This window comes from Musa acuminata, chromosome BXJ3-8 (assembly GCF_036884655.1).
Source record: "Musa acuminata AAA Group cultivar baxijiao chromosome BXJ3-8, Cavendish_Baxijiao_AAA, whole genome shotgun sequence".
Classification (NCBI taxonomy): Eukaryota; Viridiplantae; Streptophyta; class Magnoliopsida; order Zingiberales; family Musaceae; genus Musa; species Musa acuminata.
Genome location: NC_088356.1, coordinates 39,508,573 through 39,527,696, shown reverse-complemented (window position 1 = coordinate 39,527,696; position 19,124 = coordinate 39,508,573). Strand labels below are relative to the sequence as shown.

At 39.0% G+C, this 19,124-nt stretch overlaps 1 protein-coding gene across 1 annotated transcript; it reads right to left on the bottom strand.

The window, feature by feature from the left end:
- Positions 1 to 120: 120 nt before the first annotated feature.
- On the bottom strand, positions 121 to 636 carry LOC135644192 (dirigent protein 1-like). The gene has a single exon (XM_065161660.1). The coding sequence runs from the start codon at positions 634 to 636 to the stop codon at positions 121 to 123; it is 516 nt and encodes a 171-aa protein (XP_065017732.1).
- Positions 637 to 19,124: the final 18,488 nt, after the last annotated feature.

The window sequence follows — 19,124 nt, the reverse complement described above, 5'->3', positions numbered from 1 at the left end:
CTGCGTTACAAAACAAAGCCCTTATACCATGGGTGACTCACAGAATCGTAGAGATGTAGAAGAAGCAACGAGCAGGTTTTATTGCAACACACAAGGAGAGAGAGAGGCAGCTCATCAGCACTAGTGATAGATATAAGCATCGTACTCTGACACAAGAAAGAGTTCGGTGGTTCCAGTTGAACTGATGAGAGTGCTGACCGTGTAACCCCGCGCCATCCGAAACATGCCGGTCCCTCCGACAATGGTCCTCTCCGAGGTCATGCCGAGCACCTCCCTGCCGACGATGGCGATGCTGCTCCCGTTGTACTCTCCGGCGGTGAACACGAAGTTCAACATATAGAGGTACGACGGGCTCTCTATGGACGCCTGCGCGGTGAGATCGTTCGTCCTTCCGATGAGCATCGAGCTCGGCTCGGGCCCTTCCTTCAGGATGTTGTTGCCCACCCCGATGCTCCCGAAGGTGCTGTTGCCGGGTGGGCTAACAACGGTGACGGTGGTCGCGTTGGGGCCGCCGTAGTAGACGTGCAAATAGAAGTGCAGGTGGGTCATATTCTCCTTGGGTTCATCGCTGCTCACAATGGCAATAGCGGCAAAGAGGAAGAGGAGGAGAAGAGGGAGGGATGGAGACGAGGCCATGGGGAAGCTTAGGCAGGGGGTGAAAAGGTGGATGGAGGATTGGAGGGAGAGACATGAGAGGTCCGTGGGCTTTTATAACCAAAGGAGTAGGTAGAACAATGTTCTGTGTTGAAGCTCAAGCTTGTAATAAGACATGCAGTTTTGCTTCAATTCAAACGGAGACATCACGGTTTCTATTTATGCATGTCCTAAAGAAAATAAATTACATTAGTTCGACTCTTTCATGCAAACGGCACATAATGTATATGTGACGGTCAGGTTTAGGGAACTTATAAAACATTCATATGGATAAGATATAGATAAAGACGAGGAAGATATTGGTACCTATTGCAAAGATTAATTAAATTGGATGACGTTGGAATTTGGTCCACTACTTAGCAATTCCAACCTTAAGGCTATATTGTGTCCAATCTCCCACATATGGTGGTCAGATTATTCAAACAAGGTAGATTGAGTATGTGATCTTGTCAAACTATGATGCGTGTGAATGAAATTGAAGCTACATGTGATATGTATAAAAGTCCCAACGTAGGCAAAATGTCAATAATGAAAGAGAGATGTATAAATTTGCAGCACATGATCAGCACAATCATCCACAGTTCCCTTCATGCTTACTGAGAGATCAGCATACATTTTAGTCAAACTGCAAGCATCCGAAGAAGAAACAATTCACAGCTTTGAGCACTGATTCACTGCATTCTCCACAGCTCGTCCTTGTCTCACCCATGGATGCATGCCGATGGCAACATCTACTATAACGAAACTGTTCGAAGGATGAGCGTGCGATGGACGGCGTTGGAGGTGGCATTTCTCTTACGCCGTTGTTTCGGAACTTTCGCTAAATCTCGTGTGGATTTGGTACCTTACGGTAGCTGATGAAAAAGACAAAAACATCCTCCCGATCGAGTGAGTAGGTGGAGATTTGGAAGAACAATCTGCTCATAAATAATCGTAATGGCCTCTTCGAGGACATCGATCCCATTAAATTGCAGAATCATTTATTTTTGTTTTGGACATTTCTCTTGCGCTATCCGAAAAAAATGCAAACTCGGAATTGACAAATATGGACACAGAAGAAGTCGCAGGTAGGCTGTACCATCACAGAAACGTAAACATGCCGCAACCAGCATTCATACCAATACAGAATAAGAGGTAGCGGGCACCTCACCATCGTTGAAAGTGACGCAGGTGTGTTCTCGTGGTTTAAATTAAGAGACACGAGTGTTCAAAGTATTGGGCAAATTCGCAAAAAAAAAAAAAAAATTATTTTTATTTTTTAAAAGGAGACTGCCATTTGTAATTTTTTTATTATTTATAACTCTATGTTAAGAAATTTGAATATTTCTAGATTATCCATTTATAAATAGATGTAAATGTAATTAATTTATAACTTAATTTTAATAGAATCTTTTTATTCTTTACCTATAACCTCTTTTCTTTCCTTCATTTCGTAAAATGATAAATAAAAACATATGATGAAATGAGATAAATTGAATATTAAAGAGAAGGTAAAAAATAATTTTTGACGGTTACAATGATTTAAGATTATATGCATTCTACAATAGCCCAAAAGATATTATCTTCTAAGTTAATTATATTAACTTAAGATATTATATTTTAGATCTTTGCAAACTACCAAGTAGGATGCATGGGTGGTGAGGAGAGTTACGATACTAGGGTGTGCAAGTGAGGGCTGTTGGGAAGGAAAAAAAGAAAAAGAGGAGAGTAAAAATGAAATTAGAACGGTTATGAATAGTAAAATATTATTTTATTATTTCTTAAAAGATTGTGAAAAGCAAGGGGTTATGAATTGTAAGGAGTCTTTAAATAGTAATCTCTTTTTCTATTAACATCCACTTTTTTTATTCATTTTCATAGATGTTTTTTATTTCTTAAAACATGAAATTGCTTCTGGCCTCACTCCATTACTCGTCTATTGTTGTTGCTCGTTGCCTCCACCCCCACCATAATGCCCCACAATCACACTACTCTTTATCGTAATGGCATCACCTACATGCTCAATTGCGTGAGTGGCACATGCACCGATGACTTTTGTGGTGAGCTAGCTATTGTATCTTTGACTATGTAATTGTCCCATCGAGTGTTGGGAAAAACCTTCTAGCGAAATATTTTTTTCCCTCTTTATATATCAAAATGGGTTTCTCATCAAAATACCAACTTGGTATCCAAATGTAAATATCAACCAGCACAGCATCAACAATAGAGCAAATAATCAATCACACAGTGAGACCAAATCTTTTAACATGGAAAACCCAATATGGGAAAAACTACGGGATCGTAGTCCATCTCAAACTTCCACTATCAATAATAATGATAACAGGTTTACAGTAGGTCTTCTCTAGAATAACTAGAGGATCAGAATAACATCAAGAACATAGATCTTGGCTCTAGCATATCCATGGATCTCCTCAATATAGAATTCTAGATCTCATAGAGTGGATATCATAGGAAAGTACCTTAGAGAGGGTAAACTGCAGATCAACACCGTTAGGATTGTAGAGTTTGCTGCAAGGATTCTCTACATAAAATTTGGGCCGAAACTGACAACGTTTGGCCATCGATCGTCAAACAGAAAACTCAGAAAACTAATCTTTCTCTCTCTATTTCTCTCTCCTCTTTTCTTTGCACGTCGCTGCATGCTGCACACATTCACAACCCTATCTCTAATACCCACAATCTTAGATTTACCATTGTTTCCCATTTTGACATTACCAAAATCACCAGTAATGTAAGATCTAAAGAAATCACCATGAGAAGTAACATGAAATGAAGCACCAGAGTCAATTACCCAGTTACTATCCTGAGCTACAAGACTGACACAACCTTCATCACAGACAATAGTGATATTACCTTCAGCAGTAACTATACTGGTCTCTTTCTCATTTTTCTTCATTTTATTTTGTTCTCGCTTCCAAAACCTACACTCTTTCTTCATGTGACCTAGCCTGTTACAGTGAAAATATTTGATATCTCTTCTAGACTTAGATCTTCCTCTATATCCATATGGATTTCTGTTATGACTTCTTCCATGTGTTTCTTGTTTTTCAATAACAAATGCCGCAGAAGAAGATTTACCCTGTTCTTTCCTTCTGACATCTTCATTTAGCAAACTGTCTTTAACCATATCTATAGTTAGAGTCCCCTCTAGCGTGGAGTTACAAATTGTCATTACATATGTTTCCCAACTTTCTAGTAAAGAGCTGAGAAGTAGTAATCCTTGCATCTCATTATCTATATTCATTTTCATAGCAACCAACTTGTTTGCAAGACTCTGAAATAGGCTTATGTGCTCAACAATGTTATCACCATCTTTATACTTCAAATTTACAAGTCTTCTGAGGAGAGAAATTCTATTTCCCACTGTCTTTTTCACAAAGAGGTTTTCTAACCTTTGCCAAACAACATCAGCTCTGGTTTCATCAGAAATATGCTCATGCAAGTTGATATTTACATTTGGATACCAAGTTGGTATTTTGATGAATTGTTAGGATCAAGAGCACTAAGAGGGGGGGGGGGGGGGGGGGGTGAATTAGTGCAGCGGAAATTTTTCAGCGATTAAAATCGAAAGCTGCGTTCGTTTGATAAAAAACGATTTCGGATTAAAACCGAAAGCTGCGTTCGTTTGATAAAAAACGATTTCGATGTAAAAGCCGATTCTAAGATTATTTAAGATTAAGCGAGATGACGTTAAAGTAAATCTACAAAGGCAGTTTGCAGTTTATGATGAAAATCAGAATGCAAGCGCAAACTGAAATGCGACGTTCGTACGATAAAACTAGTTTACGTCTAAATGACAATTTTGAAGATACTGAACTTTGAGATATGTTTTATACATGCGCAGAAGGCAGTTTGCAGTTATGATTGAAATCAAGACGTAAACGTAAACTGAAATGTAATGATCGTACGAAAAAGCTGATTTACGTCTAAACGCAGATTCGGAAAGTTTTGAACTTAGAAATTCGTTCGTAAAAGCGCAGAAGGCAGTAGCTATTTAGGAGGTTTGCAGTAAAGATAAAATGCTCAAAGTAAATGCAAACCGAGATTTAGAGTGGTTCGGTCAATCTTGACCTACTCCACTTTTGGCTTCCTCCACCGACGAGGTCACCGACGTCAACTAGAGGACTTCCTTCAATAGACGAAGGCCAACCACCCTTTTACATTTTCACTCCTTTTGACGGGCTTAGGAGACAACCCTTACAGAAATTTTCTCTCATCTCTTTACAACTCAAAACTTTGAAGAACAGAGGGAGGAGAACTTTTGGCCTTTACAACAATTTTGAGCTCTAAGAATCACAGAAAGATATCAAGATTTCGAGTGTAAGTTTCTTACCTTTCAGTGCTGAATGGGTGGGGTATTTATAGGCCCCAACCCAGTTCAAATTTGGAGCTCAAAATTGTCAATTCCCGGAATTCCGGGATCAGGCGGTTGCACCTCCTGACTGGGGCGGTTGCACCTCCTGACTGGGGCGGTTGCACCACCTAGCAGAGCTCGAAGACTGAGCCTCTAGGCGGTGCCACCTCTGTCAGGGGCGGTTGCACCTCTCTGCCAAAGCTCGAAGACCGAGCTCAGGCGGTTGCACCTCCTGACTGGGGCGGTTGCACCGCTTGCTAGAGCTCGAAGACCGAGCTCAGGCGGTGCTACCTCCTGTCAGGAGAGGTTGCACCGCCCAGTATCGCTTGGAGACTGAGCCCAGGCGGTTGCACCTCCTGGCTAGGGCGGTTGCACCGCCCAGTCTCCCTAGGAGACTTAGCCCAGGCGGTGCTACCTCCTGGCTTGGGCGGTTGCACCTCCCACAGCAACCAGGGTCCGAATGGGTTGATCCATTCGGCCCAATTTGGGTTTTTCAGGGGCCCAATTGCCCCAAGATTAAGCTAATGGGATCACCTCCTGTTTTCAACTTAATCATAGTGCTAACTACAATAAATCCTAAGACAACTTCTGCAGCTTGCTCCGGTGCGTCAATCACTTCTTCTGGCGAGTTTCCGGCGAACTTCCGTCGATCATCCGATGAACCCTCGGTGATGCTCCTGCGGACTTCCGACAAACTCCTGGACTTGCGACGATCCACTTGGCAAGTTTCGACGAGCTTCTTTGGCAAGCTTATGGACTTCTCGGATTTGTTCCCGCAGAACCTCCGACGATTGTCCGAACTTCCGTCGAACTCTCGAACTCCCAACGTGATCATTGTCTTGACTCCGGTGCAACTCCTGCTGCATGTCTAACTTTCATCGTAGTTAATCCTGCACACTTATCTCAACACATAGATTAGACAACAAATGACAATTGACTTCATCATCAAAATCCGAGATTCAACATGAATAACCAATTTTGATACACAAAGAGAGAAAAGAATATTACGCTTTAACAGGTTTTTTCCAACAAATGGTATCAGAGTAACAGGTTGTTTGGTGCTAGTTTTTCTTGTGTGAATGAAATGGAGCAGTCAGATGGTATGATTAAATTGAACTCATTAAATTATTCCACTTAGAGGCGTCTGATGGAAGATTTGCTATATTGCAAAGATTTGTATAAGCCTATCAAGGTTATGCTAGTCATAGGTGCCCGGCAAGCCAATCACGTGAGTGAGACTCGAGTAGAAACCGTATGAGTCTGACAGCACCATGCTCGATATACGGTCTCTGGGATATTAGATGGATGAGGGATTATAGGTACACGGTAACTGAGGACAGACAGGTCCAATGGATTGGATTCCCTTGTATCGTATGGGGACTACGACGTAGTGGCCTAGTACTTCCGTAGTCGATGAGTCAAGTGAATTATTACAGAGATAATAATTCACTGAGTTAGAAGGAGTTCTGACAGGTATGACTCACGGCCAGCTCGATATTGGGCCTAGAGGGTCACACACATATGGTAGGCATTGCGATGAGTAGAGGTTCGGATATGAGATATCCGACGGAGCCCTTGTCTTATTGGATGCAGATCCAATACCCACTAGGGGAGGACCCATTAGGGTTTGACAGGGGACCTCTATAAATAGGAGGGATTCAGAGCCTCATAGGCTAGAGCCTTTGCTTGCCTTTCCTATTCTCCTCTTCCTCTCCACCTCAGATCAGGCCTGGAGTTTTGAGGAGCGTCGTCGCAACCCTGCTGTGTGGATCACCGCTAGAGAGGAGGACGCTTGACCTCCTTTACCCTCTCCTAAGGATCTGCAAGGAAACAGGGATATACGATCTCCCTAGGTAACACAATCTACTCTATACGCAGTTTTATGTTTCGCGGATTTTTTGCGCACCAATCTCCGCACGACGACGAACATCTTTTTGGGAATCGGGGATTTTGTTTTCTTGTTCTTCCGCTGCGCATGTGATGTCGCCCCCATGATTTCCCAATAGTGTCTTTGGAAAGGGAAGAAGCCTGATCTTAAGGTTGTTAAGATTTGGGGCTGCCCTGCCCACGTTAAAAGACACAACCTCGATAAGTTACAATCAAGGACAGAGCGATGCAAATTTATGGGATACCCCAAAGAAACTTGTGGGTATTATTTCTATCATCTCGTGGACCAAAAGGTCTTTGTAGCTAAGAGAGTAGTGTTCCTTGAGAAGGAACACATTCTTGGCGGAGATAGTGGGAGAATGATAGAGTTGAGCGAAGTTGGAGAACCAAGCTCAAGCACCACTCTACAGCCCGAGTCTGTTCAGGTACCTAATACACAAGTTTCAACTTTCCGTAGGTCTGATAGAGTATCCCATCCTCCTAAGAGATATATGGGACATATTAGAGGAGAGGATGTTGAGGATATTGATCCTCAGACCTACGAGGAGGCTATTATGAGTATAGACTCCGGGAAGTGACAAGAAGCCATGAATTCTGAGATGGATTCTATGTACTCCAATAAGGTTTGGAACCTAGTTGATGCGCCCGAAGGTATTGTACCCATCGGTTGCAAGTGGATCTTTAAGAAAAAGATTGGAGTAGATGGAAAGGTAGAGACCTATAAAACAAGGCTAGTGGCTAAGGGGTATCGTCAAAGGCAAGGTGTTGACTACGACGAAACCTTCTCACCCGTAGCAATGCTAACATCCATCAGAATTCTATTGGCTATTGCAGCACACTATGATTATGAGATCTGGCAGATGGATGTGAAAACCGCATTCCTCAATGGGAACCTCGAGGAGGAGGTGTATATGATGGAACCTGAGGGATTCGTGTCCAAGAACTGCCCAGATAAGGTGTATGTTGTTTAGATCCATTTATGGACTAAAGCAAGCTTCCCGAAGTTGGAACATAAGATTTGATGAAGCAATCAGATCTTATGACTTCGTTAAGAATGAAGATGAGCCTTGTGTGTACAGGAAGGTAAGTGGGAGCGCTATCACCTTTTTGGTGTTATATGTAGATGACATCCTCATCATTGGGAATGACGTAGGAATGCTATCCACAGTAAAGGCTTGGTTATCTAGACACTTCTCCATGAAGGACTTAGGGGAAGCATCCTATATCTTGGGGATTAGAATCTATAGAAATAGATCCAAAAGGATGCTTGGCTTGTCCCAGTCCAGGTACATAGAAACTATTGTCAAAAGGTTTGGCATGGAAAATTCCAAGAGAGGTCTCATACCGATGAGACATGGGATATCACTTTCTACGAGTATGCCCCCAAAGACTCCAGAAGAAAGGGCGAACATGAATATGATACCTTATGCCTCAGCAATAGGGTCTATCATGTATGCCATGCTATGTACTAGACCTGATATAGCGCATGCTCTGAGTGTCACGAGCAGGTATCAGGCGGATCCAAGCTTGGAGCACTGGAAAGCAGTAAAGTGTATCCTTAAGTACATAAGAAGGACTAAGGATCTTTTACTATGGAGGTAATAGCCTTAAGGTTGAAGGCTACACAGACTCAAGTTTTCAGTCTGATATCGATGATAGCAAGTCGAATTCGATGTATGTGTACACCTTGAATGGAGGAGCAGCGTGCTGGAAGAGTTCCAAGCAAGATACCATTACTGACTCGACCATAGAGGCGGAGTACATTGCTGCATTAGATGTAGCAAAGGAGGGAGTCTGGTTGAAGATGTTTATCACAGATTTGGGAGTCGTTTCAGATAGCGAGAAGTCAACTTCCTTATATTGCGACAACTATGGGGTGATTACTCAAATAAGGGAACCCGGGTCTCATCAGAAGTGTTCTGAGGAGGTTCCACCTTATCAGAGAGATCGTAGCCCGAGGAGATGTAGCAGTGGAAAGAGTTCCATCCGAAGATAACATTGCAGATCCACTGACAAAGCCGTTGTCTCAGATTGTCTATGAGCGTCACAGGGGTTTGATGGGGATCAGACACATAGGTGATTGACTTTAGGTCAAGTGGGAGATTGCTAGTCATAGGTGCCCGGCAAGCCAATCACGTGAGTGATGGCACGTGTGACTTGATACAGAATCTTTTTGCTTATTATATTTTGGCGTATATCACTTTATAACTATTGCATAAATGCATATATATATTGTGATGTCCTTGGATTTGTGCAATGGGAATCGGATCGTGATGAGATCATGATAATGAGATTGATTCACCTTTAAACACATATCCTAAATAATCCCGGTCATAGGTTACTCGAGAGGGACATCGTGATAACCGGATAGAATGGTGTCCTGTATACCTGTCCATATGATGGATGCAGCTGGTCTCATAGCTGCTCGTGTAGGGACACTAGGGATACAGTACATGTGCTCATTGGAGAATGAGTTCACTGATTGATCCGCTTACGGAATGCTGGATGGTTAATGATGCCTTATTGTCAGACAGCAATTCCGTAGTCCTAGTAGTGTATCTGGTCCTTAGACTTGAGACACCAAGGATGTCCTGTATGAGTGCTCCACTCTTTGATACCAGACTTATAGGTTTGGCTGTCTCAGATCTAGTATAGCTGGTCATTGGGAGTGGTAGTCGACCTTACGAGGGCTATTGAGTGTCGATAGAGGATCATCCACTCTCGGCATCATGAGAGGAATATCCCATGTGTTCTTGCTCAGACAAATCCCTGGCCAGGGTCATTCGGGTTGAGAGAGAAAGAGTTCTCCGGGAGAATCTGATTAGAGCGAGACTCGAGTAGAAACCGTATGGGTCTGACAGCACCATGCTCGATATACGGTCTCTAGGATATTAGATGGATGAGGGATTATAGGTACACGGTAACTGAGGACAGACAGGTCCAATGGATTGGATTCCCTTGTATCGTCTGGGGACTACGGCGTAGTGGCCTAGTACTTCCATAGTCGATGAGTCAAGTGAATTATTACAGAGATAATAATTCACTGAGTTAGAAGGAGTTCTGACAGGTATGACTCACGGCCAGCTCGATATTGGGCCTAGAGGGTCACACACATATGGTAGGCATTGCGATGAGTAGAGGTTCGGATATGAGATATCCGACGGAGCCCTTGTCTTATTGGATGCAGATCCAATACCCACTAGGGGAGGACCTATTAGGGTTTGACAGGGGACCTCTATAAATAGGAGGGATTCAGAGCCTCATAGGCTAGAGCCTTTGCTTGCCTTTCCTATTATCCTCTTCCTCTCCACCTCAGATCAGGCCTGGAGTTTTCAGGAGCGTTGTCGCAACCCTACTGTGTGGATCACCGCTAGAGAGGAGGATGCTTGACCTCCTTTACCCTCTCCTAAGGATCTGCAAGGAAACAGGGATATACGATCTCCCTAGGTAACACAATCTACTCTATACACAGTTTCATGTTTCGCGGATTTTTTGCGCACCAATCTTCGCACGACGACGAACATCTTTTTGGGAATCGGGGATTTTGTTTTCTTGTTCTTCCACTGCACATGTGATGTCGCCCCCATGATTTCCCAACAGGTTAAAGATAAACCTTCTACTATGGATGATGAAGAATGGGAAGTTTAACATTGAAGACCTTATTTTCATCCTCTACAGTCCCTTTAACTTCCTTGAGCACACTCATTTCTTCCCATACCGTTGCACACTCATCCACTACTCTTGTGAGGCACTATTGCCCCTTTTATCTTCCTTTGCTTGTGCTCCCCTCTCTTCCCCTCTTCCTCTATTGCCCTAGTCTGCCCTCCCTTCTTCCTCAATTGCACTTGCCTCCACTCCCCTACTCGCCAACCACTGAGTCCACCTTAAAAGTATATACTGATCAGGGATGATCTCAACAACCCTCAATTGAACCAGACAAGTTCTATTAAAGCATCCCTAGAAGTCTCAAAGTCCTATTTGACTAAGAAAAGCTCATATTACAATAACTTATTCACCTTAATCCAAGTCCTAATATGACTCAAATTATGATAACCCTTACTCAAATACAGGTAGCTACTAAGCATGAGGGGTGCAATAGCCATACAAGAAAGTATTAGCTGTATACACCCTACAAGAAAAATACTTCAATTCTTAGGACTTAAGGCAACCCTCACCTTATAAAATAATGCTCTCATCTAAAGGGAACCAAGAAGTCCCCAACAAGAGGCCAACTAGCCCTAACTATTTCAGCCTTAGAATAAAGATAAAAAAAAAAGAGAAGAGAGAAAGATAGAATTCTGCATGATGTAGCCAATCCTCCCAACCACAACCAATTTTCTTGAATTCCAATAGCAAAAGCTCCATATTAAAGTTTTGTCTAGCCACTCTGTGAAGCCCCAAAGCCTATTGTCTATTGTTTAAACCTCATATATTCCAATAGTGAGAGAGAAAGAGGAGATCGAAACCAATAGTGATACAGTCTAAGATCACCCAAGTACTATCCAAAGATAACATGTATTCTTACATATTTATAAGCTTTCTATTATATTCTTAAATATCATTATTTTAAGTCTTGTACTTAGTACTTTAGCTTTGGAAGTAATAGAGGTTATTTTTTTTAGTTTTATGCTTGATCTTTCTGTGATAGCTTTCTCCTCCGTTGTAACTTTCATCTAAAAGATGGTATCAAGTTCGATAGATCATCGAACTCAAACCCCATATAGATCAGGTCATATCAGAGCAATGATCTTGTGGATGATGACCATGAGTTAAAGATACAAAAAAATTAGGCAAAGAGCTATAGGAGTTGAAGTTTCATCACAATCTCCCAAAGAAAGAAACATAGGATGGCAGTCAACATCCTAACAATATTGGTTAAGCTTACTAGCCAATTGATAGTATTAGCCCAACAGATAGAGATCGTCATGGACTAGATGTAAGCCCAAACCAATCCTATAGCGTAGATGACTAAGCAAAAAATATTATAATAAAGGAGAGAGAGTCATCTCCATTCGAGACACATAGCCAGTAAGAATACATTGTTGAATAGAACATTATAGTAAGAACTTGACCCCTTCACATTGAGGCTTGCATCAATATACCCTCCTATGATGACTCGATCAATGTTGAGGTATTAAACATAGATAGATTAGCTTGATATTTATTTTGATTTATATGACTATAGTAGCGAGGAAAGAGTGATGCTTGTGTAACTTAAGTTGATTGGACACATACACACATGATAGAAAGACTATTTTCGAATCAATAATGGTGATGATATGTTATGGACACAATTCAAAAGGCTCGTATAAGAATAATTCTATCCTATGGGGTATCTCGAAGAAAGATGAAGGAAGTGGCACTGCTTATATAAAGAAGCGATCAATCTATGCAAGAACACACTACCAAGTTTTAACGACAAGTGGTGGCATTGGAAATATAGTTCTCATAAATTAGTTTGAGTTCCTAAAAGAATTATAAATGATTTGATATCAAAAGTTAAAAAAGGTATATCTAACTATAAAGGACTCAAAATTAAATGAATACCTAAATCAAACCTTTTTTTCTTATAGGTATGTCTCCCAACAAGAGCTTTGATAGTGGATGCTTAAGGCATATGATCGAAGATCTAACACACTTCTTAAAGCTCACTAGCCAAGATGGAGAATATGTTACCTTTAGAGATAATAATAAAAGAAAAATCATTGGCATTGGAAATATTAGTAACAAATCAAATCTTTTGATTAAAGATGTTCTTTTAGTAGATGATTTGAAATATAACTTAATAAGCATTAGTCAACTTTACGATAAAGGATATACTGTTAAATTTGAATCTCCTGCTTGCATCATAGAAATACCAAATAAGAATAAATCTATTATTACTTTAAGAATTGTTAATGTTTATACTATTGATCTTGATAATTTTCATGATGAAACTTATTTTTTGATTTTCAATAATAATGAATGACTTTGGCATAAAAGACTAGGGCATACTAGTATAAAATGAATCTCACATATTAAAGAACTTGTAAGAGGAAAATAATTTTCTTGGATATTCTTTTATTTCTAAAGCTTATCGATTTTTCAATAAGAGATTCTTAGTCATTGATTAATCTATTTATGTTTTTTTTATGAATCTCTCAAATTTAGAAAAATAATTTTGATGATGATTTTAGATATAATAAATTAAATTTAAATGAGGAATCTTCTCCTTAAAACAACTTAGATACATCTATTCCAAAGAAACCTTACCCAAGTAATGGAAGTATTTAGATGTATATTCTAAGAAGCTAATTATTAAGTATATATCAAAAAGTGTTAAAACTCGTTCTTCATTAAAAAATATTTATGTAATTTTTACTTTTTAATTTATCTTAAATTACGTATAAATGTATTGATGATGCTTTTAAAAATGACTCATGGGTCTCCACAATGTATGGATCAAGACCTTTTACTATTGGATATTCTATGATCTTTTTTTTTTTCGATGACTAAGAAGGAGATTTATCCAAATAAATTATAATCTTTTAGTATTCTTGATTTGAGATTTCTTTTGTATGAATCTAGACTTTTTACTATTTGATCTTCTATAATTCTTTCATTTTGTTAATGACTAAGAAGGATATTTATCCAAACGAATCATGATTTTTCACTTGACTTCTTGATATTCATGACTTGAGATTTATTTTATACAAATCAAGATCTTTTACTATTTAAATTTCTATGATTCCTTCCTTTTACTGTTTACTAACAAGGAGATTTATCCAAATAAATCATGATCTTTCACTTGATTTTTTAGTGTTTACGACTTAAGATTTATTTTATATGAATTAAGACTTTTTATTATATGATCTCCAATGATTCTTTCTTTTTTGGTATTTATTGAAGAGGAGATTTATCCAAACGAATTATGACCTTTCACTTGATTTCTCAATGTTTAACAACTTGAGATTTATTTTATATGAATCAATACTTTTTACTATTTAATCTCCTTTGGTTCTTTCTTTTGCTATTTACTAAAGAAGAGATTTATCCTAAACGAATCATGATCTTTCGATATTCACAACTTGATATTTATTTTGTGTGACTCTTGTATATTCATGACTTGTATACTCAATTTTATTAATGATAAAGGAGAATAAGTAACTCATACTTATGTTGATGAGAAAACAAGAAAAGTAGCTATTCATGCCTAGCTTGTGTTAGAACAAGAAGACTTATGATACTTTTATAACATTTTAGTACTAGTGACTCATGCCTAACTTTTGTTAATTATTTTGAAACTTAATTAAATATTTGAGCTTTCAATGATAATATCAAGATCGAATTTATCTCAACTTGAATTAAGTATATCATTGAAAAAGTTTTATTTTGAATTCAAGTTCATCACATTTTTAAGATGTCATATGGATAAGGGGAGTCTTAATAATAATCTATCATCAATTGACCTCTCGATGTCCATAACTTGAACTTATCAAAGTAATTTTTATTTTTATACAATTGGAACATTAATACAAAGAGGGAGAAGTAGTACTATGATACCATGATATCACTCTCTTCTTTTTGCTGATGACAAAAGAGGATAAACAGTAACTCAATATTTTTATTAACAAAAGGGGAGAAGCATATTTTCTGTTAACCAATGGGGAGAAGTGGTGACTCATGCATGAATAGGAAGAATCATGATATCTTACTTATGATTTTTTTTGTTATGTAAATGGTTAACTTAAAGTTATATTTTGATTGATATTATATATTGATAATTGTTGAAATTTGAAACTTAAAATGATTATAATTTTTGAAACTTGATTGAATATTGATTTTTGGGCTTCAATGATTGAATCCTAATATCAATAAGATCAATTTTTTTTTAAACTTGAATTCAGTATATGCATTTAAAATGATATATAATTATTTGAATTCAAGTTTATCGTAACCTTTCAAAATAACATATAAATTGGGGGAGCTTGATTAAAACTCTATCATCAATTGGTTATCATCATAAAAAAGGGAGAGATTGTTGAATCCTGGATTTTAATGATGAAATTAATTAATATGTGTGTGGAGCAATATGCTTTTGAGATAAGTCATATAGAAAATACTTTGATTATGGACTCGAACTATCAAAGGGCAAATTATCGAAGTAGGAGAATCAAATGTTGGGTCAAAAAAATATCATGTCAGAAATTGGACGTCGGGCCAGAGGATTGGTCGACATGCTAACGATTGGACTTTGTACTATGAGTTCAGGCATCGTACTGGAAGAATCAGGTATTGTGCCGAAAGATTGGATGTTGTGAGAATATCAACATGCCGATAAATCGAGCAATATGCCGAAGGAAATGATGATGTGCTGAAGGTTTGGACAAAGTGCCAGATGATCGGATGATATACCGAAATGTTGGACAATGTGTTAAAAGCTTCATAATTGTGCTGGATATATGGTTAGATTTGTAAAGTCTTAATCAAAGTCTTTTTGAGTCAAATTGAGTTGGTATTGAGCTGAAACCTTGCCAACTTATCAAGAAACCCATTGGGCTTGAACCAAGATAGAATTGGACCTATTAGAAGGCCAAATCGATGACCTAAAGTAAGCCTGGGTGGTGATTCTTATAAGAAAATCTAAGGGCAATATCATATGTGTAGTGGAAGAACATAAAACAAAATCCTCAAATTTTCCAAAGATATGTTCATTGTCGTGCGAAGATTGGTGCACAAAATTCACAAAATTGAAAACCATGTGTGAGATAGTTGTATTACCTAGGGAGATCATATATTCTTGAATTCCTGCAAATCTGTATAAGAGGATGAAGGAGGTCAAGCATCATTCTCTTTAGTAGTGATCCACATAGTAGGGCTGCGACGACGCTCCTCAAATCTCTAACCTGCTATGTAAGGATGAAAAGGGGAGAGGAGAATAGGAGGTAGCAACCAAAGAAAATCTCTGGCCTATAGGTGTTTGGTTCCCTCCTATTTATAGAGACCCCTTGACAACTTAACCATAATAGATCTTGTCTTATTGGATATTGGATCTCCATCCAACTATCTAAGCCTCTTAGATTAGTAGATATCTATCTAATAATCTCTCATTGGCTCTTATTGGATCTCATCCATAGGATCCAAAAATTCAGGGGCTTATTGGATATCCAATAAGATAGGGGGTCCAATAGATATCTTATATATGAACATCTACTTATCGCAACGTCTACCATATGTGTGTGACCTTCTAGGCCCAATATTGAGCTGGTCGTGAGTCATACTTATCAAAACTCCTTCTATCTCAGTGAATTATTATCTCCATAACAATTCACTCAACTCATCGGCTACAGATATACTAGGCCACTACGCCGCAATCCCCAAACGATACAGGAGAATCCAATCCTTTAGACCTATCTGTTCTCAGTTATCATGTATCTATAATCCATCATCTATCTAATACTCTAGAGACCGTACACTAGGTATGGTACTATCAGGCCCATATAGTTCCTACTTGAGTCTCGCTCTAATCAGATTCTCTCGGAGAACTCTTTCTCTCTTAATCTTAATGACCCTGGCCAGAGATTTCTTTGAGTAAGAACACATAAAAAATTATTCTCATGACACCGAGAGCGGATGATCCTATATCGACACTCAATAGCTCTCGTAAGGTTGGCTACCACTCCCGATGATTGTTTATGCTAGATCTGGAACTTCTAGACCTATAAGTCTGGTTTCAAAGAGTGGAGTACTCATACAGGACATCCTTGGGGTTTCAAGTCTAAGGATCAGATATACCACTGGGATGACGGAATCACTGTTTGATAATAAAACATCATCAACTATTCAACATTCTTTGAGTGGATCAATTAGTGAACTTATTCTCTAATGAGCACTTGTACTGTAGCCTAGTATCCCCACATGAGCAGCTATGAGATCAATTGCCTCCATCATATGTATGGGTATATAGTACACTAGTCTGTTCGGTTATCTCGATATCCCCCTCGAGTAACTTATGACTGAGATTATCTAAGATCTATATTTAAAGGCAAATTAGTCTCATTATCATGATCTTATCATGATCTGATTCCCATTGCATAAATCCATAGATATCATAATATATTCATGCAACAGGCAATATAAAGTGATAAAATATCAAATAATAATAATAAATAAAAAGATTGCATGTCAAGTTATATGTGCCATCACTCACATGATTGGCTTGCAGGATACTTATGACTAGCAATCTCCCACTTGACCTAAAGTCAATCATCTCGATGTCTGATCCTCATCAGACCCCTATGACGCTTAAAGATAATAGGAGACAACGACTTTATTAGTAGATCTGCGATGTTATCTTCGGATGAAAATCTTTCCACTACTATATCTCCTCGAGTCATGATCTATTTGATCAGGTGGAACCTCCTCAGAACATGCTTAGACTTCTGATGAGACCTGGGTTCCTTCACTTAAGCAATCACCCCATTGTTGTCATAATATAAGGGAATCGGCTACTCACTGCTCAGCACGACTCCCAGATCTATGATGTACTTCTTCATCTAGACTCCTTCCTTTGCTACCTCTATTGCAACAATGTACTCCGCCTCTGTGGTCGAGTCAGTAGTTGTATCTTGCTTGGAACTCTTTCAGTATATTGCCCCTCCATTTAAGGTGTACACATACTCCGAATTTGACTTGCTATCATAAACATCAGACTGGAAACTCAAGTCCATGTAGCCTTCAACCTTTAGGTTACTACCTCCATATACCAGTAAAAGATTCGTAGTCCTTCTCAATTACTAAAGGATAGATTTTACTGCTTTCTAGTGCTCCAAGTCTGGATCCACCTAAAACCTACTTGTGACACTTAGAGCAAGCGCTATATCAAGCCCGGTACATAGCATGACATATATGATAAACCTTATCGCTGAGGTATAGGGTATCCTATCCATGTTCGTCATTTTTTCAGGAGTCTTTGGGGACATACTCCTAGAAAGCGATATCCCATATCTCATCGGTGTGAGACATCTTTTGAAATTTTCTATATTAAACCTTTTGGTAATGGTGTCTATGTACTTGGACTGGGATAAGCTAAGCATCATCTTGGATTTGTCTCTATAGATCCAAATCCTCAAGATATAGGATGCTTCCCCTAAGTCCTTCATGGAGAAGTGTCTAAATAACCAAGCATTTACTATGGATAGCATTCCTACATCATTTCCAATAATCAGGATGTCATCCACATATAACACCAAGAAAATGATAGCACTCTCACTTACCTTTCTGTGTACACAAGGCTCATATTCATTCTTAACGAAGTCATAAGATCTGATTGCCTCATCAAATCTTATGTTCCAATTTTGGGAAGCTTGTTTTAGTCTATAAATGGACCTAAATAACCTACACACCTTATCTAGGCAGTCCTTGGACACGAATCCCCCGGGCTGTATTATACACACCTCCTTCTCGATTTTGCCATTGAGGAATGTGATTTTCATGCCCATCTACTAGATTTCATAATCATAGTGTGCTATAATAGCCAATCATATTTGGATGAATTTTAGCATGGCTACAAGTGAAAAGGTTTCGTCATAGTCAATACCTTGCCTTTGACGATACTCTTTAGCCACTAGCCTTGCTTTATAGGTCTCTACCTTTCCATCCACTCCGATCTTCTTGAAGATCCACTTGAAACCGATGGGTACAATACTCTCGAGTGCATCAACTAGGTTCTAAACTTTGTTAGAGTACATGAAATCCATTTCAGAATTTATGGTTTCTTGCCACTTCCTAGAGTCTATACTCGTAATAGCCTCATCGTAGGTTTGAAGATCAATATCCTCAACATCCTCTCTTCTAATATATCTCACATATCTTTTAAAAGGATGGGATATTCTGTCGGACCTACGTAAAGTCAGAACTTGTGTGCTAGATACCTGAACAGACTCGGGCTGTGGAGTGGTGCTTGAGCTAGGTTCTCTAACCTTGCTCAACACTATCATACTCCTACTGTCTCCACTAAGAATGTGTTCCTTCTCAAGGAACATCGCTCTCTTGGCTACAAAGACCTTTTGGTCCTTGGGATAATAGAAATAATATTCATAAGTTTCCTCAGGGTAGCCCATGAACTTACACCGCTCCGTCCTCGATTCCAACTTATCGAGGTTGTGTCTTTTAACATGGGCAGGACAGTCCCAAATCTTAATAACATTAAAATCGAGCTTATTCTCTTTCCATATCTCATATCGTGTAG

Bases quoted from the DNA above. Each gene is read 5' to 3' on its own strand.
- LOC135644192 (XM_065161660.1), bottom strand. From the start codon at position 636: ATGGCCTCGTCTCCATCCCTCCCTCTTCTCCTCCTCTTCCTCTTTGCC.